Source organism: Branchiostoma floridae, chromosome 8 (genome assembly GCF_000003815.2).
Source record: "Branchiostoma floridae strain S238N-H82 chromosome 8, Bfl_VNyyK, whole genome shotgun sequence".
Lineage (NCBI taxonomy): Eukaryota > Metazoa > Chordata > Leptocardii > Amphioxiformes > Branchiostomatidae > Branchiostoma > Branchiostoma floridae.
In genome coordinates, this window is record NC_049986.1 from 15,702,836 (window position 1) to 15,717,702 (window position 14,867).

The 14,867-nt window shown below is 39.3% G+C and overlaps 3 protein-coding genes across 3 annotated transcripts in view; 2 read left to right on the forward strand and 1 right to left on the reverse strand.

Moving 5' to 3' along the window:
- LOC118421587 (uncharacterized protein C11orf98-like) overlaps window positions 1-1,302 on the forward strand; it is a gene marked incomplete in the record, with an annotated part of 2,282 nt that extends 980 nt beyond the window's left edge. The window contains 1 exon segment of the mRNA XM_035828935.1: window positions 146-1,302. Coding sequence (XP_035684828.1) covers window positions 146-267 — 122 coding nt within the window.
- A 742-nt stretch (window positions 1,303-2,044) lies between these two features.
- LOC118421565 (lysine-specific demethylase 8-like) lies at window positions 2,045-11,628 on the reverse strand. Its single transcript, XM_035828910.1, has 7 exons — window positions 11,209-11,628; window positions 6,141-6,293; window positions 5,406-5,581; window positions 4,634-4,763; window positions 3,854-4,051; window positions 3,332-3,424; window positions 2,045-2,848 (listed from the first exon to the last, which is right to left on the reverse strand). Exons 1-7 carry the CDS (start codon window positions 11,521-11,523, stop codon window positions 2,684-2,686), a joined length of 1,230 nt encoding a protein of 409 aa, XP_035684803.1. The 5' UTR covers window positions 11,524-11,628; the 3' UTR covers window positions 2,045-2,683.
- A 222-nt stretch (window positions 11,629-11,850) lies between these two features.
- LOC118420811 (protein CutA homolog) lies at window positions 11,851-14,376 on the forward strand. The gene is made up of 7 exons (XM_035827823.1): window positions 11,851-11,969; window positions 12,457-12,614; window positions 12,841-12,900; window positions 13,284-13,329; window positions 13,494-13,543; window positions 13,867-13,909; window positions 14,062-14,376. Exons 1-7 carry the CDS (start codon window positions 11,940-11,942, stop codon window positions 14,119-14,121), a joined length of 447 nt encoding a protein of 148 aa, XP_035683716.1. The 5' UTR covers window positions 11,851-11,939; the 3' UTR covers window positions 14,122-14,376.
- Window positions 14,377-14,867: the final 491 nt, after the last annotated feature.

Consider the following 14,867-nt stretch of genomic DNA (forward strand, 5'->3'; position numbering starts at 1 on the left):
TCCCATTTGCATTGTACGCCCAGTATGAATTCCTCACACCAAACATGTGAGAAGCCTTCTGCACTGTAGGGTAGGTCTGCGCATGAGTAAATAGGATCATATTTCAAACATTGACAACTGATTGTCTGTCTTTCCTTTCTTTCAGTTGAAGTCCAGAAGCCCCAGCCAAAGCAGAGAAAAACAAAGTCTGATGTAGAAATGAAGACAGTGGACATTCCTCCAGACACAAGACAAGACTCTGGACAAGATGTTGAGATGCAGGAATAGTTTTATTTCCTCTGGAATTCTCAACACTAGTACTACTCCATCATGTGTATTGTGCATTATCAACATATTCCAGAGATATTACAAGTACATGTACATGTATGTCCAAAAGTTTTCTCATCAGACTTTTCTGATCATTTTCATGATCACTTTTTTTGCATTAGAATCTATGTAATTTGAATCAAGTTGCTTGAACTTAATCTTACCTACTGTAAATAATCAGTGTTAACAGGTATGCAACCTATTCCAAATTTACAAAATATGTAGGTTCCACATTACTCTAAAAATACAATACTCATTCAACAGAGCTGGTAAAATATTATTAAGCAAAAAGAGAATTGTACTCATGTACTCTGTATACATCTAACAGCATCGTGACAAGATATACATTGTATATTGGTTTTCAGATTAAGAGACTTACACATGCTATATGTGTAATGTCAGATTATCAAAACTGTCTGAAGTGCTGTATATACTGTATCATTTGGCCTCTCATGCATTTCATTTGCTTCTTCCATCAATAATGTGAATACATTATACTGTACAAGTTTTTTGTTTATTCACATGCCTATCAAGAAAAAGAGATAATTTTTATACATTTTACATTGCAACACTAAAACTTTTCAGCCCTTAAGGTTACTTTGATATTGTTAGATGTATTCAAATCTTCTACCTCTACAACACTACATGAGATCTGAGTTTCTATAACTACTGGTACTTTGTGTAACTTACACTACATTTCTTCTACATCTACTACTACTAACTACATCCTACTACTACGGTAGCCTCTGATATTATTATGGATAGAATATCTCTGGTATAGTACACTTACGTGATGGATATATGTATACTATACATATTCATGTAGGTGATAACTTACAAAACCTGTTTCAAGATCTTCCTATAATTTGGAAAAGACTTGGAAATGGAAGCACATGGTTAGGGTGAATACGATTGGCAAAATTGAATCTCTTGTAATATGCAATGGTGTGCTATTATTTTAGATACACATGTACAAATAAATATGCAACAAATAATTATGTTTTGACACCATTTTCATGTCAACAATATACATGTAGTCCAAGCAAGTCGAGCACACCATCAAAAGGCGGGTCCAGAATTTCCTTGCATTGTAGTTTCAAGATTACTGATGTATTGTTGGAGTGCGATGTTTGACAGTACAATGGTCTGACCAAGCACCAGTAAGATGGTGTTCATTGTAGCAGAGAGAGAACCCAAAAGACTGGTGGTATGTACAACACTACAGATCAGGAATACTACTGAAAAAGGGGAGTAGCAGGACCCTAGGATCATCAGAAGCTGATGCCCAGGGGGAAAGAGTAGTGACTAGGGCTGGGTACCGGTACAGAAAATTCAGGTCCGGTTCAGGTCCAGAGGATAAGGTCCAGGTCCGGACCTGAACCTGGACCTGATTCAGTATAAATCATACCAATGGTCCATTTCACTACAAAGAAATCTATTTGGTGGAGTATTAGACTTACACTGGCCTCTTAAAATCCTACAACGCTAACTGCACCTGTACGATTGACTGTAAAACTTGGTAGAAATGACTATAAACTCTACTCTACTTCACTCTTGTTATTTTCTTCCACCTGCAAGCGCCAAAATGTGTGAATGCCTGATAAAATAATATGTTGATTTTCTAATCGGTCCAACATCCGGTCCACCTAATTTTTTCAGGTCCGGTTTTTTTGGACCGGTCCAACAAGACAAACCGGTTTTGTACCGGTACGCTGTACCGATACCCAGCCCTAGTAGTGACGTACCAAGGTGCTTTGCTCAACAGTACAGATAGGGGGCAGGACACAAGGACCACGCACCAGAAGCTTGCATTCAGGGACCTGATATTGTGCCAATACGAGGGTGCGATGTGTGTCAATACAGATAGCATGACTGTATAGGGCACTAGGACCACCAGAAACTGACATTCAGGGATTGTATATAGAGCCAATGCTGAGGTGGAAGGTGCAACAGTGTCACAAAGAGAAGGGATCCTTCCTGGTGTGAGTGGTTTAAACCTGTAGCCTGTACATGTAGCCAGCCACTCCAGACCCTTGTGATTTAGCCCCTGCTATTGTAAGCTCACAATTCAGCCCCTTGCTGCAAAGAGAGAGCAGTCGACCCACCCAATAATGATATTATGAAATGATGATAAAGGGCGTGACTGTACAGAGCACTAGGACCACCAGAAGCTGACAGAGAAGCTGACGTCCAGCGACCTGATGTAGTGCCAGTACCGGGGTGGGATGTACATCAGCACAGATAGAGGGCATGACTGTACAGGGCACTAGGACCACCAGAAGCTGACAGAGAAGCTGACATCCAGCGACCTGATGTAGTGCCAGTACCGGGGTGGGATGTGTATCAATACAGATAGAGGGCATGACTGTACAGGGCACTAGGACCACCAGAAGCTGACAGAGAAGCTGACATCCAGGGACCTGATGTAGTGCCAGTACCGGGGTGGGATGTACAGCATTTCTCCTGGCTCGAGAGTGCACTCCAAGTAGGGGGCGCTTTTGAACCGGGGGAACTGCTGAAGGTCGGGGTTCTCCACATCAACCTGGCGGCAAAAAAGTACATGCGTTAAACGATAAATCAAAAACCACCAGAAATACTACTAAACTCGGCACAAAAAGTTTGGTTATCAACTTTTGCTGACCATATTTCTGTAGTTTCTGCATCAATTCTAATTTGTTATAGATCAATAGAAAGCGTGTGTGATTTCCTTTCATATGGTATCAAACTCTTTACGATTGTAAATTCGTGAAATGAGCACCAGGGCTACTTACGTCAGTGGGTCACGAAAAAAAAGTGCCCAAATTTCTATTTTTGTGTTCAACTCTGTATGATTATCATGCAGTAACCTTGCTTTTGATATTTTCGAACAGAAACCCTGCTCTTGGTCTGCAAGTATCACCATAACCATGTCAACATTATTACATACTATACATACATAGTATACATTATAATGATAAGTTATAATAGAAAGGAAAAACTTGATAGAAAGGAAAAAACTTGACAGGAAGTCGGGAGAAGGCCTTACCTGGCTGGTATTGTGCAGCAGGTGGCCCTCGTGAGGGTACACACAGTCGGACACCTCCTCAGCATACAGGCGGACGTACTTCGACCCAACAACCTGAAATTAGAAACATCAGAATTGGCACTGATGAATTTACAATGAGTACAGTGTTTGCTATATTTTTAAATGGCTGTGAGTTTGATCCCCAAAAAATGAGTGGGAAGGAAAAAGATATTGTACTGTAAAGTTGGAGACATCCCTGGTTGGTATCATCTGTTACATGTGGCGTTGGTGTGGCACAACTGGTAGCGTGTTTGCCTCAGATTGGAAAGGTCCCAAATTCCCACCATGCCCCCACGTTGTGGTTTTGGGAAAGGCACTTTACACGACTTTCCCTGACGGTGGAGTGACGCACACTGAGCCTCTTCGGCTTGCCAAAAACACACAACGGATTTGGTGCATCAATGTGCCAACATCTGCACATTGACTTGCACCAAGAAGAATTAAATTCTTTTTTTTTTATCATTTGTTATGACCATGCAGTACCTGTGCCAGTAGATTATGTTGAGGATCGTGGTGCAGGGGCGAGACTGTGCCCTTGGGCCCGAACCAGGCGTTGATCACGATGTCATCCTCTTCCCCGTCTCCTAGGCAACAGTAGTCGGGGACGCGGATGTCCTCCCGCAGCTCAGGGATCTGGTCAAACAGCTGGTGCTGCGCCAGGTACCCAACGTCAGAGGATTTCTGGGGAACCAAAATAGCTTCGTCTATTGGCAAGCACTTCTTCAATAACAATCTACTAGAAACAACTACCTACCAAATGGTACATCCAATTTGTGTTTATACTTCTTAAGGATTATAATCATTCATATCTGCAGTTCTGCACCACACAACAAGTGGGCAAAAGTCACTAATCTGTACGCAGCGACACCTATAACTGAAATGTGATGTGAACCAGTCAGTTATTGCTCTGAGCAAGGTGACAGACGGTGACCAAAACATCAGTGGAAATAAAGCAATGGTTGTTTAAAAAAAGTCTCTTTATTCATCATCTTGAATAAAGATTGGTACAGGGATATCTCGAGGACCCATTTTTCCATCCTGAGATGGAAATTTGCTTCCTGGGACAGAAAAATAATTCATCCCATCCATCTCCAAAACACAAATTTCATGACATGAGACTCATGAAAATGTATGTATCTAAGCTAAAAATGACAGAATTAGCAACGAAAATTGACAACATGGGCTCCTAAACAATAAGAGAGACAGAAAAAGATTTAAAGCTAGAGACAGCCCTGGATTGGTGGCCCGTGCCCTTCACCTGACCTGAACAATGTACTTGTCGATGAACTCGTCCACAGTCATGAGTGCCTGTGACCAGGACTCCTCCGTGTACCTCCTGCCCAGCTCCACTGGAACAGTCCGACAGCCAGCGATCTGTCGCAGGTACTCCAGGCTGGGGGGAAATCATGCAACAATGAACGAATATAGATAAATAACAAATATAAATTTCAATAGATAGATTAACAAATTACTAGTAAATAGATATAAAACAAGTACAAATATAATAAAACAACATTTTCCTCAAAAATGGCTGAAATTATGCAATAATTCACAAATGTAATACTATATAAATCAAAGATTTGTTTTACTATCGTCTGTAAAAACATCTCATATTAAATGCCACTCCATCTTACATACACCATTTTCCATTTACACATTAAAAACAGACAATAAAATCGGGAGATTCTAGTGACCATTGAAGTCACAATACCTTTGTAAGTCCAGGTTGCAGAGGTGTATTGTCTGATGCAGAAACAAAAGTACTTAAACAGCAAGGAAACCTGCTTCTCTATGTCCCACCAGGCACTACAAAACAGTACAAGGATCTAAATGTACAAACAGACAAACAATTAATCTCCAAGCAGATCCTACGGTAGCATAAGATAGTATCAAAAGCTGGCAGAGGAGTGAAGCCAGCTTAGGAGTGTGTTTTGCTACATGGCAGATGGACACCTCTTGGCTGACTACACTCCTTGGCCAGGTTGGTACTATCTCATGCCATTGTAGGATTTGCTTGGAGATTAACAAACAATACCTCCAAGGCCTGTGGTTCCTGGCTGGCCAGTGCTCCATGTTGCTCTGTATGATGACAGGCTGCCGTTTCCGCATGTAGTTCAGAAGGAAGCTCTTCAAGGAGGGGCAGTGCACCCTGGGTACTTTCTTCTCCGAGTCAATGACTGGTAGGATGAGAGTCCTCGGTCGCTTTGGTACCTGTGATCAGGTGACAATATGAATTAGAGGCTCACATGTCACGCAATGCAAGATGCAGTCAGAAAAAAAACTTCAGAACGTTTGGTAAAATATGGGAGAGTATTCTTTCACCAAAGTTTGACGAAGTGTAGACATCCAGGTATCAAAATATGCCAAATCATAGTTACTCACAAAATCATATCCAGTTGCTTGAGTAACTATCATTTGGTGTATTATAGATGTATTCTAGAAACCCCAGGTTAACATTTGAAATTAAATAACACCACAAAAATTAAAGTTGCAACTGTCAAAAGATAGCTACACTCTTCAAGTTGCTGAACTCATATACAGTAATACCTTTACTAACACACTGTTAAGTACCATGGACAGTTTATTCATCAAACTACCAGTAGTACAGAATTACTCAATGACTGAATCAGAAACCAACCGAAAGATCAGCAATCATTCATTTCAACAACAAACTCATGAGCAGTTTCTCAGTTAGTAAGTAAGTTAAACTACCTGTTTTAGTTTATTTAGAAACTGCTCATGAATTTGTTACTAGTGAGATGCCACTAACTTGACTGGTGGGTGGTGATTTCGAGCATTGTTCCTGAGGTCTCTTGGTTGTCCCCCTAGCAGAGTTCTGCAGAACTGCCACCAGTCTACTGAGGATGTTGTCCAGCACAGGAGCTCCCATCAGAAGTCCGAGGTCACATGTCTTGATGGCATCCTAAGTAAAGTATAAATATATCATATATGTTATTACTTGTATTTTGCTTCTGTTGCAGAGCTGTCTCCAGCTTTTGATCTTTTTCTGTCCTTGTTTGGGAGCCCATGTTGCTACTAGCAATGCTAGTTTCCATTTTAACCTAAGTTTACACAAATATACTCTCATCAAGTCCATGTTATGAAGTTTAGATTTGGATGGATGAGGTCAATTTTTTTCAAGCCCAACAAGCAAGGACATGTAGGACAGAGAGACAGCCCTGTGCAGCTGTCTCATTACATACATTTCATTAAATATCAGTTACATGATACAAAGTTCAGATGCCTGAGTGATGAGGCCTCATCAATTCAATTCCTTTGTCTCTGATCCACCCGATTCATCTTTTTATCATGAACTGTGTCCAAAAATAAGTGAAACATCATCATTTCTAATTGATTTCGGATTTTGCAGGTTCAACAAAATATTGGTCACAATGCCATTATTGAATGTACTGAGTACATGCACAACTGACGGCAGTCAGCACCAAGGACAGGGAATAATGTGCAACAGTGATATGTTAAATGAGGCATCATAAATCATCCTATCAAACTGGATTTGGGAATCCTGCAGAAATTAATAGAATCCCTATATACTGTAAATGCAAGAATGTTCACAGTGGTTTTCCATACACGGTTTTCACAAGGTAGTCTTATCGCAAACTTAAAACCACTGCGAACGTTTTTCCATTACAGTATGTGACTACAGTGTATGGCACTACCGAGAACTTAAAACCAGCGCGAATACTCGACTTTCCGCTGACGCAAAATTACATCCAAGGGAACTTAAATGCATTTACAATAGTGGACTCAGTAACAAGGACATGACCAATTGAATCACTTTTCATGTCCAGTCATGTAATTAAATACAGTCAGCTAAAAACTCTTTAAGTTCATTAGTGCATGTTTTAATTAAAGAAAAGAAGCATGTAGATGATGGATATAGATTAAGTATAGCATAGATTTTTTCATCATCATCAGTCATCCTCTTGCGAGGTGGAACAAGTGACTTATAATGGTCTTTTAAGATACCTTAAAAGGTATCTAAATTCATGATTTCAGCCCCAGTTGCACATGATCATGCAATAAATTTTGTTAACATTGTCAATGATTGTTAGACATTGATGTCATCCCTTTTACAATCCTTCTCTGTCTTATTCTTCAGTGAATACTACTTAGCCTTATGTACTAGTATGGAAACCAACAGGACATTATTGAACCAGCCCTAAGACATATTAGGGACTTTATCAATAGCATTTCCCTAGCAGAGCCTGTTCAATACAGGTATTACATTTCTTTCTTTGTACATGTACATGTGTAATGAGCTGTACAACTGAATTGTGCACCAAAATTTATAGCAGTGTTTCGTTTCTACAAATTTATGTTATGAAGCTACGCTGTTACTAAGTGTAGTTGTAATTGAAACTATTTCCGGAAACATTTTTCACTGTCTCCATTTCCTGCCAGTTCAACAAAATGGATCAAACTTAGCACTAAGTTAGAAGCAAAATTTATACCAATTCACACACCATTTATACACACATTCTATGTTTCATGGCTGCACTGCAACGGGTGTATTTAATATCAAAACCATTCCCAGCAAAATTTTTTACTGCATCCATTCCTTGCCACATGCAGTTTAGACATAAAGTATTGCAATACCAAACTTCAATAGCACCAAATTTACAGCAATTCTACTGAGTTTTCTACTCATGTTTCAAGTCCATACTGCAACTGGCATCATTTCCAGCTACGTTTTTTGTATCCTTTCTTTTCTTTCTAGTCATATGTAATACTAATACTAGTGATAGATTGGAATACCAAACTTGGCAGCAAAATCTATAGGACTTATCACAACCCGAATAAAGTCAAACTCAAAGTCAAAGTCAAAATCTATAAGAATTCTTCACAATTTATCTTTTAAAGCCACACTGCAACTGCGCTATAATCAACTTTGAAACCATATATCTTACCACATCCATTCCTCCCTGGCTAAATTAAATGTAATTCTATACCAAATTTGCAACCAAGAGTAATAGGCACATCGTATTGCATCTAATTTATGATTCAAAGCCACCAACTGGTGTAATGGACTTGAAACCATTTCCAGAAACATTTTTCATCCAATCTTTACGTCATTACGTCCCATGATAGCCCCAGTTCTGGCTCTGCGTGGCTTAAGGTGCCGTGGACTTTATTGATCGGAAGTGAATTATTCATAAACAGACCCACTGAGACAGCCGCACTGCCGAACCTATTCCCATTCATCTTTGTTCAGGCTTCCAAATGAACAACAACACAGGGAAATTGAGACTTGATTAAAACAGTGCTCACCACAGCGCATGTTGGATTTGTGGGCAGGGGAGAGTCTAGTGGTGTAGTGGCAAAGTAGCAGGGCTCCACTGAAAAGCAGTGCAAGAGCACTGAGCTTGGACCACCCTGGATAAAGATTACAGAAATAAATAAATAAATAAATAAATAAATAAGAAGGGAGAGTGGACATGAGAGATGATCACTTTTGTTGTGGTTCTGTTTGTATTTAATGTTATGGTAAGCAACCATGTAAGCATGTTATGCAGGACAGTGTTTCTCAGTCAAGAACAAAAATGATACTTAAGGTGATAATGAGATTGCTTGTTACACAAAAAAAATATCTCACCAAATTTCTACACTTTCAAGAATCTGTTGCAGCATGACAAAAATGGTTTCATGTTATACAATTTGAAACAATTTGCTGTGGTACCATAATAAATCATGCATTTGTACATCTCCATGTATCATTCAGTACCACTAAAGGGGCCCTACAAGGAGCCCACTCTTCATCTTCATCCATTCACTTCCGGATAAGACCACATGTGAGCCATTACGCACAGGAAAAGTGAAGGCACCCTATTGTGGCCAGTGGAGGTGGTTCAGTAAAGAAAAAATGCGCACGAGAACAGAAGAAAAATAAACAGTAATGTGCATGTAAGTATAATGCCACATTTAGTACAAGCCATTTCTTACAGCTTGGTGGAACTGGGTAGCCATAGTGCTGCCTACCTACCTCAGCTGTGAAATGTTTTACCCACTTGCAGCTGTGAAATATTCTACCGAGTTGGCCACTACATGGCTTAGGCCTAGGAAAAAACAGATGTGTTTCCTGTTTCAGTCCTGTTTCAGTCTCAGGGTCAGTGGGTAGGGATTATCTTTCTTTTTTTCCAAAGTTTTTAGACTTTGGCCCAAAACACTAGTGCTACTGTAACAGTACTTTCAATATCAAACTTTAATTTTGTGCATAATGATTTCAAATCTGTGGATACATTTTAATCCTTCACTTATAGAGAGGACCAGGACAAGCAGTTTCTTTAATTGGAAACAGACTGAATAAAAATTCTAAATGGAAACTATTGTGACTCCACTGCCCAACCAAAAGAAGGCTATAGGGTCAGCAGGTTTTTCTAGGGTTTAGTTTAATGGGAAACACGAAGCACACCATTTGCCTTCTGAGGCCTTGGTAGTGTATTCCACCTCTCTATAGACTTGAAAATGACTGATTTGAAACAGTATGTACTCTGGGTAAAACTTATTCAGGCAAACAAAGGTAGAATTTGATTTACAAATGTAGGCAGGACCAATTTATTCCATTAAGCCATACACAGTTGGGACATTAATGTACTCAGATTGATTTCTACTGCACCCACGTACGTCAGTGGGAGATTATAATCGCTGGCTCCAGGGAAAACCGATCATTGTTACAGCGGATTGACTCGTTTATATAGTCACTGTGGTTTACATGACATATTCATCCATGCAACTATGTCCAAATATGATATTGATAGCATTACTTATCTTTATAAAGCCTCCGTTGGTCAGTTTTGACCATGGTAAAACCCACCAACCCTAGTAGTAGTAAAACATTGCCAACCCTAGCCTTTTTTAGGGGTAGAAAGCTGGCATATCAATAATCCGATGTCGTGTATGATATTTTTATACTTTTAAAATTATGATATTAGACTTTTCAGTAGTAGTATTTTGGTGCAATCCTTTGGCTTTTTGTCAAGACGAATGATAATATCGTCATAGCAGAATCAAACTGCACTAGCATGTACAATGTACTTGAAAAACATCATCCAAGGATGACATAGGAAGAAGAAGTACATGTACCAAGTGGATAAAATTTGAGCTCTTCTTTTTTTTGCCTGTTAATGAAGCTGAAAAACAATCATGCAATTGCAGAAGTTGTAAAAGTATGTGAAGTATTAAGACCTTGATATACAACTTTGGTTTGCCATCTACACACTGTAACGTTAGGTAACCTTTATCATTCAATCTGTGAAGTGACCTATATCCGTTGACTTTAAAACAAGATATTTAGGAATACCAAGTCAACGGACGGTGGTTTTAAAACAATATCATTTCCAATTTTGTATATACAAAAAATATTGCAACACGTCCATCCGTCAATTTGATATCCCTAAATGCCTTGTTTTTAAAATAAAAGCATAGGATATAGGTTAGCCCTCGGATAATGGTGACCATTGTAAGCATTATCCAACGTTGATAAAGGTGAAAGTAGATACAGTAGAAGCCAGTTAATTGCGTAACGGATAACCGCACACTTCTGTTAATTGCACAGAATCCTAAAGTCCTGTAGTGATGTGGTCCAGCTGAATAACTTTGCTTTGTTGCACCATTCGGATGATTGATTGCACAAAATGTTCTGGCAAATGGGGGGAGGGTGCAATTAAACGGCTTCTACTGTACTTGATAGAAATCTTGAGTGATGAATAAGAAATTATTGCACAACCTCCTTGCACAGATGCACCTGGTTTTCCCTCGACGTTGATGTGCCGCGAGGCATATTGTCCTGTATTTGTATCCAAAGAAGAAGATTATCTTACCATTGTGTTGAATCGATCCCTCATGCCGTACTGACAGACGGCTTTAAACAGCGATCCGAACGTGAAAACCTCCCTCCAGCAGACGTCCACATCCTTCCAGTGTCCGGTGTTCAACTTCTCCCAAGAATAGTCCAAGACGTTGGTGGCGAACCCCAGGCTCTCCTGAAACCTGCCTTGGAACAATCTCTCGGCGCTCTGGGCCAAAACGAAGAAAAACGGCGCGCCTAACTTGCTCTTGTCCAGCGTCTCAAGATGCAGTGCCTTCTTACATCCAGGCACGACGTCTTGGAGTTCCTTTGGAAGACAAGTTGCCATTTTAGCGGCGAAAAAAACACGGAAAGCGGATGGAATCCGGCCAAGCCCTCATACCTCTACCATACTTCCGTGTTTTGAAAATGGCGGCTACTAAAACATCGTAGGGAGAAACGATTCTGACATTCGGGGTATAATATTATTGAAAAAAGCAAAAGATGTATTTTTTCTTAGTTAAATCCCTATATTCTTACTTTCGTATAATTAGATAATAGTAGTATTTTTTTCTATTTATAGATTGTTCATTTCATTTTAGTTTCATTTACTAATTGAGTAATTATATTAGTACATTACCGAAAGAACAGTGGTATCGTCTTTTTACCTCTGACCTTCCAAGGGGCAGCCACACGAGATAGCGGACAGGTTGGCAGAATTGTTTCCATTTTTAACGCCACTAATACAAATCTGGAGAATTGTGTATGTCCAAACAGATAGCTGCTGGAATACTGGTCAAAATGTTGAGACAGGTGTTACTGCAGAGGTAATACAGATTGCACAGAAATATGAAATGGCACTGGGCAAAGAAAGTTGCATGCTGTACAATATTGAAAGCGAAAGTAACTGTAATATTTTGCAACGTTCTGCAATGCCACGCAGATCATACGTACAATGTATATTGGATAATTGCCCAATGATATCAGCCTTGTGCTGCAATGTCTATTACAAGGAAGCCATAGTGATTGATTGGTTATTTGCCATCTGATTGATTTATTGGTTGAGAAATTTCAGGTAAATTCGTGCTAATTCAAGAAAATTCAGGTAAATTCACATTAATTCAGAAAAATTGAGGTAAAATCAGATTTATCGATTAATTGATTGCTGATTGATTGATTGATTGATTGATTGGTTGATTGAATATGGATCAGTTACTGACAAAACAGTGAATGCTGCCTGAACGTCTGACCGTTACATCAGGACGTTCTTGTTTATTGGCAGGTGTTGCTGGTTAGCTGTGTGTTGATGCGGACCTATCTGTTTGCGGGCGCACGACGACTGTACAGCGTGATGGCAGAGACCACAGCCTACACCTCGGGCACACACTCCGCATGCTTCGTCACCGTGCCTGACGAGGAAGTCGGCAAGAAAATCGCAAAGTACGCACTACACAAACATTGCAGTGTCAACACGACAGTCACTGCAATGTTTTAGAAAAATTTATTCCCTGAAAAACCAGAACACTATCCTCTGCTGTTGGGTTCCCCTTTATATGCTCTACCAGTACATATGTATGTAGAAGGATCCTGAACACCTTGTGTTTATGTATCATATCATGTATCATTTAAAAAAAAAACAATTCTACATGTATCTGTCTGTTTCAAGGGGCCTGGTGGAAAACAAGCTGGCAGCCTGTGTCAACATCATACCTAAGATCATCTCTGTGTGAGTAACATTAGATCTTGATTAAATTTTAGGTTAATGCTTATTTCTGCCCTTACGGATAGATTACCAACATTAGCTTAGCAAACTACTGCTCTTTTTATTCTCTCATACACATTGGTAACCAGTCCATCATGACACTTGACAGGGTGTCTGTTACTCCTCCAGTAACCATGGTGACAGCTGTCTGGTCTAGGTCATTGACCTTATTTCTTTTGAGAAGAAAAGAAATGGAGCAAAAACAATAAGCTTCTTTTCCATTAAGGTAGACGTAAAATTGCAAATCCTATATCGTCTTCTATGTAAAAGAAAACGTGGAATTGCTACCATCAAGACAATCTATATGTAAAAGAAACACTTGCCAATATCTTGTACTACATCCTTAGATATGAATGGGAGGGCAAGATAGAGGAAGATGGAGAACTTCTACTGGTGAGTAAATGAAAAACATTTCATCAACCTCCCAAGTGCTAGATGATGTTCCTATATTGTAAGTAAGTTCCCCTCTTTTAAACTATCACAAAGACATTCATTTTGTATCTTACCAACAAACTTATTTCACACTTTTTTTAAACTGGAAAGATTGATTTTTGCAGATGATCAAGACAAGGACAAGCAAGGTGGCAGCATTGACAGATTTTGTGAGGTGAGTTTAAGTCATCTACATTAGTATAATATTTTGCATAATTTAACCCTTAGGTACAGTATACATGTTGACACTTTTATATTCTTACCAAATACTGTAATTGCAGAAATGTAAGCTGTGTTTTTATGTTGCGGTTTTCATGAGACAGTCTTACCAGGAACTTAAAACACCACAAACAATTTTCCATTACAGTATGTGACTACAGTGTATGGCACTAGCACAACTTTAAAAAACTGTGAACACTCTATTTTCCCACTAACGCAAAATTAAATCCCTGCAAATTTAAATGCATTTACAGTACCATTCTCTACTCTACTTTTCAGAAAGAACCACCCCTATGACGTTCCTGAGGTCATTAGCACCAAGGTAACAAACAATATTGTTGCTGCTTTGTTGAGTAACTAATTCATATCCATACTAAACCTGGCATTGATTAATAAGGGGAGTTGTTGCACGATATGTAGTGTGCTGTAACATTGCAATAGGAAATGATTATTCTCTACCTCATTCATCCACAGCTTGACCAAGGAAACCCTGCCTACATGAAGTGGCTGGGTGAAACTGTGCCTGACAACTAGACCACCTGTCCTGACCACACCTGTCTTACAACACCTGTTTTACAACACCTGTTTTACTGCACCTGTTCTCAGCAACAGAAATAGCGCAAAATGTTGCATATAATGCTTACTTTCTGGTACAGATTTCTCTGCACATGTATGTCTTCCAAATACATGTGCTGTTCTCTGCTTTGATCCCAAACTGTGTGTGTAGCTGCTGTACTTTTTCGTTAAGAAAAACATTTGGTGTAGTGCCAATAAATGCAATTTCCTAGAGAGCTACAAAGACGTCATTTGTTTGAATGAATGATACTAAACAGCAACATTGTGTTGAATGTAATTAGTAATATGGAAAGCATTAAGAGATCCTTAAGGTCATTATAATTAATTCCTTTGAAATTAGGGAGGACCATGGTCTCCTGTAGCCACAGCCTGCCTCAGCGATGTTTGACAGTGAGATTATGTCTCTCATCTTGTAATAGAAGCCAGATCGGGTTAAAGACATTGTTTGAAGAAATTGTGGTCGACAAAGTGAGAAAGGCACTAGCAATATCACTGCTTTCCTGGTGTTCATGGCATGTTAAGTAAACCAATGTGCATGGCCACTTTTTCAAAATTTTCATTGTTGAACTCTATTTAATAGAAATTGGGACTATGCCTTTCATTGACTTTTTCCTTCAGGAATACATAACTTAACTATGCAAACTCCTGGTCCTGACTGATTTTTTTTTTAATGACTGAACTGTTTGTTAATACATATATTGGCA